Below are 13,186 nucleotides of genomic sequence, written 5' to 3'. Positions count from 1 at the left end.
AAAGCAAAACGGACCACCTTCAAAACAAACGGACTTCGTGAAAGGAAAATAAAGTAGATTAAAAAATTATGAAACTCATAATTATTTTTATTAATGGCATGATTTCGCTTGTCTAAAATTTTGAGTAGGTACTTACATATTAAATAATTTTGGTAAATCTAATCAACGCATCTCGCGAATCGGCGGCCTCACACTTACTCCCTTACAAAATTACCAATTGAGCCTTTTAGATTTTAATTTTTTTTAAGTTTACTTAATTCTTCAAAATAAACAATAAATTAATAGAAAAATAATAATAATAAATCCAAGATATCATTTCAAACCGTTTACGAGACACGTACGGCAATTCATTTTTATAAATGATTCATGAGTCATGATGAAGCACCAATAAAAGCACACAAAAATTCACATATAGAATCATTTTATGTTACATTATTTACACTTTCTTACAAGAATAATATTCTTTCACCTGCCTTATCAACAATAAAAATAAAGTAAAAGACCAAATAATTAAAATCAATAATCTGAACTGACCAAACAAGGTTTCGTGTTTCATTTTATAGGTCCTGTTTCCAACGAGATAAAAATGTTAAGATCTATCCAGTGAAAAAAGTCATTTTAAGATAAAAAATTGCGTACAATAAGGTTGAGAGCACTGTGCGTTGTATGTACTGGGCAATAAACACCGTACGAGTTCATATTTCATGAAAAATTCATACCATGGCCGCGCCCTAATGATGGCGATGCCATCTTTATTGCCGACGGGGATATATCTTTCATTAATCGTTTATTCCGAATGTTGACACGCTCATTTTATTTATCTGTTGTAATTTAGTTTATTTGATGGCAACTATAGCTTTTCTGCAATTATACCTGATGCAAGGTGGTGCAGTCTAAGATAAAATCCCGAAAATTTGATTCGTCATCATAATTATCTCCAATTATAGACGTCTTCTGTTAAACATCAGGTTTTTCATCATGCAAAGTTATATGTCGGTACGTATTTGCTGATTGGGAAGTAACTAAGTTGGGCCAAAGACTAGACTATAAGACTATACCGGAGTTAAAGTAGACATTGTAAATACCCAAAATAACCTGAACTAAAAGTGAGATACAGATCTGGCCACAGAACACATTTGCTGCACAAGCCACCAAAAATATGCGAATGAAAAATTTAGATGAACGAGGCCATCTCAATTTTACAGAATACTTACAGATTACAGTACAGATTAGTGGAACAAGAACAAGTTAACTAAACTCTAAAGATAGGGTAAACAAAATAAAGTTTGTATGTTTATTTTGTTCCCAAATATACCTACATAAATGAGTTCCGTTTATTTCTGTCTTCAGTTTCACCAGTTCACCAGTTTCTCAGTTTCACCTAAGAACACGGTGAATGCTGGAAATTGAATTTTGACTTGTAAAAACCGGTAATAGAGTTTACCTTCAGATCAAATAAAATAACAACTAACGTATTGGAGATACTTCACGAATTTAATAGTTCCTTTTTGCTTTAAGCTAAGTTTTTATTTCCTTAAATGTTTTTTGTTTCAAAACTTTACGTTATTTGTTTACCGATATTTTGTAATATATTTAACAGTAATGTATATGTACTGCGATAATTATTATTATTTGAAAAATGAAATAAATTATTACAATAGTATTCGTTACTTCTATTAAAATAAATGTTTCTTTTTAATTTATATAAAGTAATATTCGACGAAGATGACAACTGATTTAACTGTAGTGTTTTAATCACAATCAAATCAACCCAATGCTGGCTCACTACAGGGCACTTCTTTCAGAAAAAGAAGGGTTTAGTAGAGCAAAATAAGAAAGGATAATGTACTTATTAAGCATAATTTCACGCGTTAAAAGCAAAAATAAGATTTGTAAGAACGAAAGGTTCAGATTGGTCTTTCAAACGTGTACATGTTTTTTCCTCTCAATTTATCTCTACTTCATGTGAAACTCACCTTCATATTATGAGTCATATAATATTCATATTCACTAAACTTGATTCCTCTAAGATGAGAAAGCCCTGAATTTTGGTCCGAATTTCCAATTAAATATCCCACTGCATAATATTATTTTAAAATTAAAACACCTGAGAATAAAGCTGTTAAATGTAATTTTAAAGGAAAATAGACCCTTCAACATTTATAATTTCATTTGCATTTAGATTATTAAATTATCATTTTGAATACCACCGAGTCTAGCATCATTTAAAGCTATTGTAATCAAACAAAGATACTGTTTAACGAACGCGATGCGAGTAAGAGGCAAAATTTGAGTTGCATATATATAACTTATGGAAAAAGAAGTTATGTTCTCTGTTTTTGTAGTCTTGTTGGACATTTAATATACATAATTCTGCACCAAGTAGTTTTATAGTGTTCTAAAAATAATAATAATAGTCTTTCTAAAAATAAATATTATTCTGGCGGGTTTTACCCCATCTAGAACAAAATCTCAAACACTCTCGGCTTTATTTCATAAATTTTTGAACAGTAAGTACATAAAATCTTTTTTGAATAACAACTATCTTTTACTATGGAGTAAACTTTGCCTTCGCATTCGTTCTCCTTTTGTTTGTTCGTCGCGGTCGTTTTTCCTCCGAGAAAATTACATTTTTTCTCGCCATTTGGCGCGCTAACTTAGATTGTGTTTTATCTTTATGTGTAATCATAATTCATGCTGTTTTGCTCCTTTCTCTAAAGAATATTGCTAGGTGTTTAAGGTCTCCACTCCCATCTCCATTCCCTGTAACTGTCGTACTTACTATTGTTTATTAAACTCCGTTAGATCGCTACATTTGATATCGTTCATGTGATGGAACTCTGAGATTTTACTTCTACAGATAAAGATATTGGCTCTCTTTTATTTTGTTAGATAACCTTGCGACATTGGACGACTGCCATGCCGTATTTTAAATAGAGTAAAATAAGAAACGTTGTGTACCATTCCATTGCATTATTACAAATCGTACAATAAAAGGGTTCTTGTTGTTGAAATCATTTACTTTGTACATCTTCTTATATCTAACCTTAGTAATCTGCTTACATTATATAAACAAAATGATAAATGAAGATCATTGGTAGTTATGGTTAAATAAACGCTGATGGATTGATTGTAAGCGGCTGTGTGTGTCCATCAATCGATTAGTTCCTGGCCAAGCGGAGCTCCAGACCCCGCTTATAAACGATTATGTTTAATGGCTTCCAAAAACTTTAAGTGTTGGCTTATGATATCCTATCGTTTAAAATGTAGTCCTTTTTTCGACACTAATAGATGACTTGGAGCAATAACTCTGACGGGACCGTTATAAGTCCCGTTGTCAGAACCAAATATTTTAGGTGATTATATAACTCAAAAGCCGACAACTAGCTTTCGCTCTCGACAATCCATTTTTCTTCCGCTTTCTATACGGCGTTCGAAGTCAAATACGAGAGATTAATTAAATAATATTCAATAAGCGTTGTTTGATTAACAAAAGAGTAATCTGTGGCGGCATCTAACACAAATACGAACCACTCGTCGACCTGATTTCAATCACCATTCATTATTCACTCACTTCCTTTGCATTTGCCGAAGTGTATTCGCCCGTTGTGTTTTGTTTAACTTTCATATTTCAAACTCCTCGGGAAAGTCAGGCGATACAATGCTTGAAATGATTGAATTGGTTAAAAGTTCTTGGATTATTTGAGGAGAGGCTAGATTGGTTTGCTTTTCTTAAAACGTTGTTGACTTTTGAACCAGTTAGATAATTTCATTTAACAATCGTTTGTATTTAATCAGCTATGTACATTTATTATCATGTTCCTCAATAGCAATTTAGACAGCATGCTATGATTTATGACTCATTGGATAAATAAACTAAGTTTTTTGTATCAAACGCGAAGCGAAGCACTCTCGCATACATTTTTTGTTGCCATTAGTTGACGTGAAATAACACTTCTGCGTTGTATCGTGAACCAAAAAAATAAATTGTGTAAAAAAATTACGATGATTACATCTAATAATGGTAGTCGGAGTTGTTTGATGGCCACTGTCAGATTGGCATCATTAGCTGCAATGCCGGTGACCTAGAGAGACAGAGACAGATATAGTATTTATTACTCTACCTACGGGAACATTCAATAAAATATAGACTGTTTTGTATTCCTGCGATATGAGAAATACGAATCATGTAGATAGAAATTGTATGCAAATGTTATTTTTACACATTGAAAAGTCAAAGCTTTAACGTTATCTTATTAATAAATAACTTATTTTATTGCATTTTAATATCCGACGGCACTAAAAGTAATGAGACGTTTCGCTATCGCTTCAGATACTGAGTCCATTAACAGATATTACTTAGTATACTGTAAAATAATAATATGCATAAGTGTACATGCACTTATCTGTGAGATTAAAACCACTAAAGACTATGTAATGCTTACAATGTTTTTTAGAACTGACTGAATAAACATTTCCTGTTTATTATATTATCATTCAGTTTTTTATAAGAGAAGTAATGTATATTAATTAAAAACATTTTTGATAGTCACAATTTAAATAAAGAACAATTTAAATTAAAGCCTCTGGGTACGGGCTGAATGTAATTGAGTAAGTACGAATACAAATAAGCAATAATAACAACAATTTAAAATATAATTGCAAAAACCACTTTGCATTTGCTTTTACGGTTCATCAACTTTGCAACAAAGGACCAATACGAAAAAAAAAGTAAATTCAATTTTCTTTTTTAATCTTCGAAAAAAGTCGTCAATCATTGTGACCTTAACTTTTGACAACCCTTCGTCAAGTCACGAAGGATTTGACGTGTTCGTGCCACTGTGTGCACCCGTTGATTCCGAGAGCTGTCCCTTTTGCCATATCATGCAATTAAAATGGACCCACAATCAACAGTAGATGCCGCATGCCGTCACCTTATCAAATACATTAAACTGAGCACTCCAGACGTTTTGTTTTTCGTTCTGTTCACATAAAACCTTCTCCTGACTTAGATAAGCATAATGCGTTGGCTTCTGGGGAATAATTAAAAGTCCATTTTTACATTTACATCGATTATTACAGTGCGATGCGCTAATTAAGAATTCGAATGTTCATTACGATTCCAAAAAAGGTCTTCGTATCGGGCATATATCATTACAAAAAACCGGTCCATTGCATGTCGAATTACAGGCAAAAAGTTTTGTAGCCTCTTTTGTGGTGGAGATTTTGTGCATTTATTTTGTTTTATTTGAACAAGGTTTTTAATAATAATTTGGTATTTTAAGTTTAGTTTTTTTTTCACTCGTTATTGCACATGAAACATTTGGGCTAAATATACATTGTATGTATATTTAACCCAAATTTTTAAAATTTGCAATTATCACCATCAATATGATGAATCACCCATTACAGTCCCACTACGTGGGTCTACTCTCACTGAGAAGAGTTTTGGCCGTAGTTCACACCACGCTGGCCAAGTGCGGATTGGTGGTCTTCACACGTCTTGGAGAACATTAACGCAGATTTCCTCACGATGTTTTCCTTCAACGTTAAATAATATTTAATTCTTAAAACGCACATAACTTTGAAATGTTAGATATACGTGCCGGGATTCAAACTTGGCCCCCCGAAAGTAAAGCCGAGGTCCTGCCGACCAGGCTATCACATAGCCTATAGTTAATTATTGAATATACTTCATTATAGTATTTGTATCCTTTCAAAATTTTATTATTTAAAATTTTAGTATCATACTCAAAGATTCAATCTGTTGGGATAATTCCACCAGATTTTTAGTTTCGTAATTATATGCACAGTGAAAAAGGTAAAAATGTTTCTCGTAGAAAATCGAGTTTCCCGTTGGACTTCATATTTCAGGGGAAAAATGTGGACCCTTGAAAGATCTTTTATGCCTTACTGCGCATTTAATGATCCGGTTTTCTCATGAAGACGGCCAAAGGCCTTAAGAGGAGGCCATTTTATGTAAGAATGAATTTCCATCCTCCTGAGCGGCATAAAACCACAGAATAGAGCTAAAGGCTAACTTTAGTAGCGCTTTGTGGTTAGAACCGCTCCTAGTTGCGAAATTATATCCTAGACTACTACTGTGTGTGAAGTCTGTTTATTGCCGTCTGTCTGTTTGTTTACATTTTAACATTATGTTCCTTCATTACTCTATGAAGTTTGAGGAAATGCATTAGAATTTGAGCTTAAATTTCAATGGTTGTTGTTGTTCTATGTTTTTTTTATTTTTATTAACTATCTTTTATCGTTTGGAAGGCCAAATGTGTCAAACTATTACGAGTATGTAATTTAAGTTTCACTGATGAATGAACATCCAATAATTAAAACATTATTATCATTAGTATTACATTATGGCCTCCTGGCTATAATTATGAGTGACAGATCGTAAGTGATTGTATAACAAACAAACTCCATACGTCTGCGTAGGAGTCGTAAACAGTCCATCTGTTTTATGTACCATTTATCTGTTAGCGTCTTTGTTATATAAATCTCGTCTTATGATGAACATCCACTGACCTTACGCTAGCTAGTTGAAGTGTTTGTCTTGTCAATTGTCTGATTGCCGAGTTTATTTACTATGCATATGTATAAATCGAATCATTTGATTTCTTACTACCTAGACGTTATTCTCCTTAACAGCGTCACATGATTTTTTTTAATTTTTTTTTTCGTTGCAAAATAAATATTGCGAAACGTTTACATTATTATAGTAATAACTAAGTGTAGGCAAAGCTGTCACTTATAATAAATTCTTACTTACTGTTATAAATAATCCTATTTAGATCACTAAAACTTAGGAGTCCATCCAACTGAGAAATAGGTCATTTAGCAATATTATGCAAAAAAAAGTAGTCACTCCGCCATATAATGAAGCTGAGAAAAATATTACAAATGAATATTCTGAAATATTATGTTAAAAGGAAGATTATTCCAAACAGCGCTATAACCATCATGCATTGCTATTGGAATTTGTGGATCGCCATATCTTATTTACAAGTGTGTATAAATTAAAGTTTGCTTATCGACTTTTTTGTTCACAGTTTGCAGCACCTCGACCTGGCGGGGAGTCTTCGTGTTTGCAGGGCCCCGACTGTTTTATGGTGAGGACGCTACATTTTTTTTATATAATTCAGTTTGAAATTAACAATTTATTGTGATGATTTATATTCATATAAATCGATTGTGATTTTCAACCACAATATTTTTAATTAAAATATCTTAGTCTTAATGAATAGTTACTTTATAATATAAAACATAAATAATAATTGGTTAGGTATAAAGCTTAATTGTTTCAAAAAGGCGACGATGGCGACCTTAATTATTACCAAAATGTAAATTAATAAACCTAAACTTCTTATCCTTAAATAAATAATAAAAGGGAATCAAGAAAAACTGCATTTTGCCAGTACTGAAACTTTTGTCTATATTATATTTGTGAAACTAGATAAAGATGTTTATTTATTTGCTTCCAAGCCAGCATTGGCATGTATGCATTGAATCAAAAGAACCTAACATTGTAAGGTCACACTATAACTGTAAATTCAAGACACTAGGTTATAGCTTGGTAATAATGACATGTCAAAGTTATCATACTGGCTCGCACTAGGCCGTGAAACCATAAAGTACTAATGAAAATACAGCTCAAAATCAATAAACTTACCACTTGAAAGGTGCCGCGTATTCCAGACGACAGGACATTTTGTCAATACCGGTAATTAATAACCGCGGCTCATAATTATTAAAGCTTACTGAGTCGAGTGGGAGTCAAGTTAACGTCAACTCCAACTAATGAGTGTTTTGGATGACAAATGCTGCATTTGAGTTAGTCGCTAAACAGATTTGTCCAGGAACGTCAGTTCTAAAGATTTGTTTGATCATTGTTATGTAGCAGTTTTAGGTTTATTTATCGTTACAAGAATGACATTCGAAATTCCATTTGATATTTCTATAGAACTCCTGATGAGAAAACGGTGGTGATATGGTTAAGAAGTGATAGCCTATAAATATTTAAGGTTAATATGTGGGTTAGTCTTTTTCCCATTTTCACTAACGACGGACAAAGCAATGACTAAAAACTAACGCCTGATCAAAGAAGATTCCTAGACATACTACACATACACTTTCGTTTCTTAATCGATTTTCACTAGGCTAATTATATATCCTAACTTGTCTATGGTTCCCGCCAAAAGGTGTGGTATCATCATATATTTCATTTATCGAATGGATTGTAGGTTATTAAAAAATAAGCTAATTTATATGTTTTCATCTGTCAAGTGTCAGTTTACGAGTCTTCTAAACTCAACAATCAGCCGAATCGGATTTGTAATTTTAGGCGGAGACGTCGTACAACATCTCATGAGAGTTCGTGAAACGTTTTTATAGTCTAGAAATCACCAAAACCACTAAGTGATCCTAGTTTCCTAGTGACAATGGGCATTAGTCTATTTATTATTACTTTTCTACCTACTGTATGATTGTTATATGTTAATTGCATTTAATATTATTTTTGTTGCAGTGTTGGGAAAACTGTGAGCTTCTCCAATCTAACTATCAAATATGGGGTGCAGTGTGTGACGAAAAAGACATTTGTGTAAGTGTTCTATTTACTATCTACTATAAACTTATGTACCTATTGTTTAAAATAAAAAAATACAGTATTATTTTTGGAAATCAAAGGTCATTATAAAAAAATGTTCCAGCTTTTTATTTTATATAGATTAAAAGATTGAGTATTAATATTTTATTTGTTTGTTACAGTTTCCCGGCTGCAAAGTTGCTTGTGAATTTCATACAGAAGCGGCCCGAGCATCTCAGACTCAACCGGTAATCCACACCAAAGGCGAAGGGGTTATGAGGGTCAGTGGAGCCCTGGCACGCTGGCCTCCTCCAGCATCTCGCCCCGCGCCTTTAGTCTACGTCGTCATGAGACGTGCAGCTGAAGGCCCTTGGCGACAGATTATACAAACCCAAGCTTTAGCTACAAGAGTTCCTTCTAACAACGAAGGTGCTTTACTCCGAGTACTAGTCGTCGACCCACAAGGTCTTATCACCATTTATAGTCCAGACGAGACATGGGTTGCACATGATACTAATACATCAAACCATGACGAGCACAGGTGGATTCTCAAAGAAATATCACTCATCCATCAGAAGGTATTGGTAATAGGCGAAATTGCCTGGGAACCAAGGATAACGCGCGGTGTGTACCTTGTGACTTGGGAAGTCGATGGTGGTGGTCTAAAAGGAAATCTGTTTACCGATTCAACTAGAGTGACTTTGTCATTATGGCCCGATACAATATACCATATTCAAGTAGAATTAGTCTCAAGGACTCCAGGTGTAGATAATGAGAAATCTGAAACTATGACCATAGACACAAGCCATGCCCAACGAGTTTCAACTGAAAGCGTTCAGGATGTTGAAGTAAGTGAAGGCGATCGGCTCATGTCGGTTCTGGTTAGTTCAATGAGAGGCGAGCGTGTATCAGAACGTGCTCCAGATTCAGAATTAGTATTAGGTTGCCTATCAGCTATGGTTGCTTTTGGGTTAGCAGTACTTGCTGCTATCGTATGGAGGCGAAGACGACGAGGAACCTTTCCTGGGACTAACGTGTACGTTGGTTCTTCTTCTGTGTTAAAGCGAAAGTTGGTTGAAGACTTCGTCCCTGCACCACACTGTTTTCAACCTGTACTGACTCCAGGAACTCCTAGCAACGGGACAGCTTCCAGGGATGTCGTTGTGTGACGTCATAGTTTTGACATGCTGTCATTTGAAGACCGCGTTTTCAGTTCCTAAAATTATTGGACGAAGTTTTCGCATATATACGATCGCTTTGAGTGAAGTGTAGTGAACAAATGGATTTAAGAATGTGATACAGTTATATAAGTTGAGCCAGTGAATGAAATATGGCGAAAGGTGTCTTTAAGAGCAATTATTATATTTCGTGATTTTTGTTATATCTATTATGAACTCTCGAAGTCATGGTATATAACCATATAAAGAAATTACCTATATTATAATTTTCGGTACGTAGACTTAGGCAAATTGTAAATTGAAAAAGGTACTTATAAGTGTATTTATGATTCACAGTAAGATTAACACCAGAAAACTTAGCATTGTAAATATTATGACGACATGGTAAACCATAATTTTCTAAATATTCATTGTTTTAAATGTACTGTAAATATAATATTATTAGTGTGATAAGATCGATTTCTATCAATTTACGATTAGGTATTTTATCCCTTTTAAGTAATAATTCCCAATAATTTAATTTTCGTCACAAGAATATAATCTAGAAGTGTTTCATAGTAACCAGTCATGACAACTTGTCACTTTTCTTTCATTTCTACAGTTGGAAACACATTCTATAGACTTATAAATTAATAAAAATATTTTTACAGCTAGTCCTTATCATTTTTAATAGCTATTAGATACTTTATATTTTAATCTAAATGGCGAATCTTACTTATTCTAGAAACTTAGGATTTCTTCAGCAATAAAAAGTATGTATGTATTTGTAAATATTTGAAGCATTTATTGTAAAAACTGACAGAGGCGTTATATTTTTCTTGGACGTAAACATAAATACATATTTCTAAATGTTATGATATGAAATGGATAAATTGAATGGTATTTTTATTCGAAATCTACATGGGTTCTGTTTTAAATTAGGTGTTAGTCAAGCGAACATTAAATTACTACTTACTGTAATTATTGTTGAATCATGGTGTAGTCAAATTTGTTTGGAGTTGATGTTTAGCTTTAAACAATGTAATTAAAACTTTAGTTTCTCGTAGGGCATAACATAAAAAGGCCAAAATGACTTTGTGCTCTTAACAAATATATTTTGGTTTTTGATGACCAAATTTGAAAATAGTATAAGTTAAGTGCTTAGTTAAATTTATTTATTTTTTGTGATTAATTTCGTACCTTCACTCGAATTTGTAAATAAATATTACTTGCTATATTGACGCAGCTAAACTTTAACAAGTATGAATAAATATGTCTGCCAAATTATAATGAGTTTTATTTCAAGAAGTACAACAGTGTTAGTTATTTATATTAATTAAAATAATTAATTAACGTTTTATTATGTTTGAAGTTTCAAATATTAATAGGACAGGAATAACGACTCAAGAATCTTTCCGACGAGACCTCGAATATATTTTGCTGGTAGATTACAAAACATTAAACATTGCAGCCAAGGGCTAACTTATGTAGATGGAAAAAAGTTATCCTTACAAGTTGATTTATTTAATTCCACCTCTTGGTTCACCATAAATTTTGTGATAAAATAATAATGCGTCCTCTTTTCTAATTTTGTTCGTATATCAAATCTACCTAATTAAATAAATAAATAAATAAATAAATATACTACGACAATACACACATCGCCATCTAGTCCCAAAGTAAGCGTAGCTTGTGTTATGGGTACTAAGATAACTGATGAATAATTTTTATGAATGATATACATAAATACGTATAATATATAGATAAACACCTAGACACTGAAAAACATTCAAGCTCATCACACAACCATTTTCCAGTAGTGGGAATCGAACCCACGGCCTGGGCTCAGAAAGCAGGGTCGCTGCCCACTGCGCCAATCGGCCGTCGAATTCCATAACCTCAACTAAATTGACAGAGCTCTTCCGGGAAAGTACCTACCTACTACCACTATACATATCTTTGCCGCCAGCAGCATTGCTGTTTTCCGGTCGAATGCCATGGCCCCAGAGTGATAGATACAAGGTAGCACTTTGTAATTTGTTTCCTTGTGTTGGAGACCGTGGGGATAGGTCTTGGAATAATACTAGTTTTCACTTATTACATTTGACATATAATCGGGCAGAGTTCCCCCCTACAATTACTTGATACAGAATGAATGCTTGAGAAGATAATGCTTCTACTTTTATACGGCTCAGGTACCGTTTACAATGTTAACAACAAAACGAACCAATAATAATATTTTAGGATATTAGTTTACGGTATGTTATTTCACAAAATATATATTTACTAGATACCTGCGCTTCGCTCGCGTAATTTTAAGATCGTACTGCTTGCTACATAGTCTACACCGGTAGTCATATATAAGATTTGAGATTTTTCACAAAAAAAATTTTATCTTACGTAATTTGTTTTATTCAATGAAAAGTATACTATGTTATTTCTAATACCTCCAACAATATGTATCAAAAGTTCCATGAAGATCGGTTCAGTAGTTTATGCGTGAAAGCGTAACAAACAAACTTACATTCACATTTATAATATTAGTAGGGATTATTATATTTGGTGAAACATTAAATATTTAGATAAGTATTATTATGAAATATATAAAGCAAAATAGAACTAGTAAAGCAATTATATATTAATGAATCTTGTAGTGACGTCACAACATGTTTATGGCGTAGCATAGGTCATCTAGGTGGGCAACCGCTAAAACATTTGCATGTCCTGCAATATGTTGCTCTGTTTATAGGCGACGGTTTTCTATTTCAAACCGGGTGGGCCATCTCTTTATTAAAATAGTTGTAATGCTTTCTAACTGGGAATATTGATTTAACTGTAATTACTCCAAACATATGAAGATTAACACAGTTGACTAAAAAACCTACCCCAATGTTGTAATCGAAGGCAATAATATAATAATGTTGACTTGTGTAATAGCCATATTGAAATATTTAGTGTATTAATCTAACACAAGAATATTAGAACAAAAGTCGTCAATTTGTAGGAATTTTTTGCATGGATGGGTTCAATGAAAGCAATAATTCTGAGAAAGCCCTTAAATAAATATGAACCACAGATTGAATGCGATTCAAAAGGCTCATTGGACGGCTTGTGATTTGACTGACTCGCGGATAAAACGGTATCCATTGTCTAGGGATTAACGTCAACGAATTTGTTGTCAACAAACGCCCGATCAAACAAAAAGATTTCAGCGTCACGGGTCCCTCGGAACCCTTCATTTTATTCATTGTGACAAACTCAGTTGGAAAAAATTAAAAAAAGAAATGCAACGGTTCTAAAGATTAGAAAGATTAGGTAAGTCCAGCATTGGCAACCATCGGCGATGCTCAAACACTGGCATTATTGTTGCATGCAAGCTATCGTTGAATTTTCTATTTTTAAAACCTGACGCGTGTGTGTCTGTGTGTGTGTG

At 33.3% G+C, this 13,186-nt stretch overlaps 1 protein-coding gene across 1 annotated transcript in view; it reads left to right on the top strand.

Annotated features, from left to right (window-relative positions):
* Positions 1–11,038, top strand: part of LOC120631713 — a 67,681-nt gene extending 56,643 nt beyond the window's left edge. Inside the window, exons 2-4 of the mRNA XM_039901394.1 lie at positions 7,062–7,121; positions 8,537–8,611; positions 8,779–11,038. Of these exons, the coding sequence (XP_039757328.1) occupies positions 7,062–7,121; positions 8,537–8,611; positions 8,779–9,765 (1,122 nt within the window). The 3' untranslated portion in view covers positions 9,766–11,038. The remainder of the gene's footprint in view (positions 1–7,061; positions 7,122–8,536; positions 8,612–8,778) is intronic.
* Positions 11,039–13,186: the final 2,148 nt, after the last annotated feature.

This window comes from Pararge aegeria, chromosome 18 (assembly GCF_905163445.1).
Source record: "Pararge aegeria chromosome 18, ilParAegt1.1, whole genome shotgun sequence".
In the NCBI taxonomy this organism is placed as follows: domain Eukaryota; kingdom Metazoa; phylum Arthropoda; class Insecta; order Lepidoptera; family Nymphalidae; genus Pararge; species Pararge aegeria.
The sequence above is the reverse complement of the archived record's forward strand: the minus strand, read 5'-3'. Positions and strand labels throughout refer to the sequence as shown.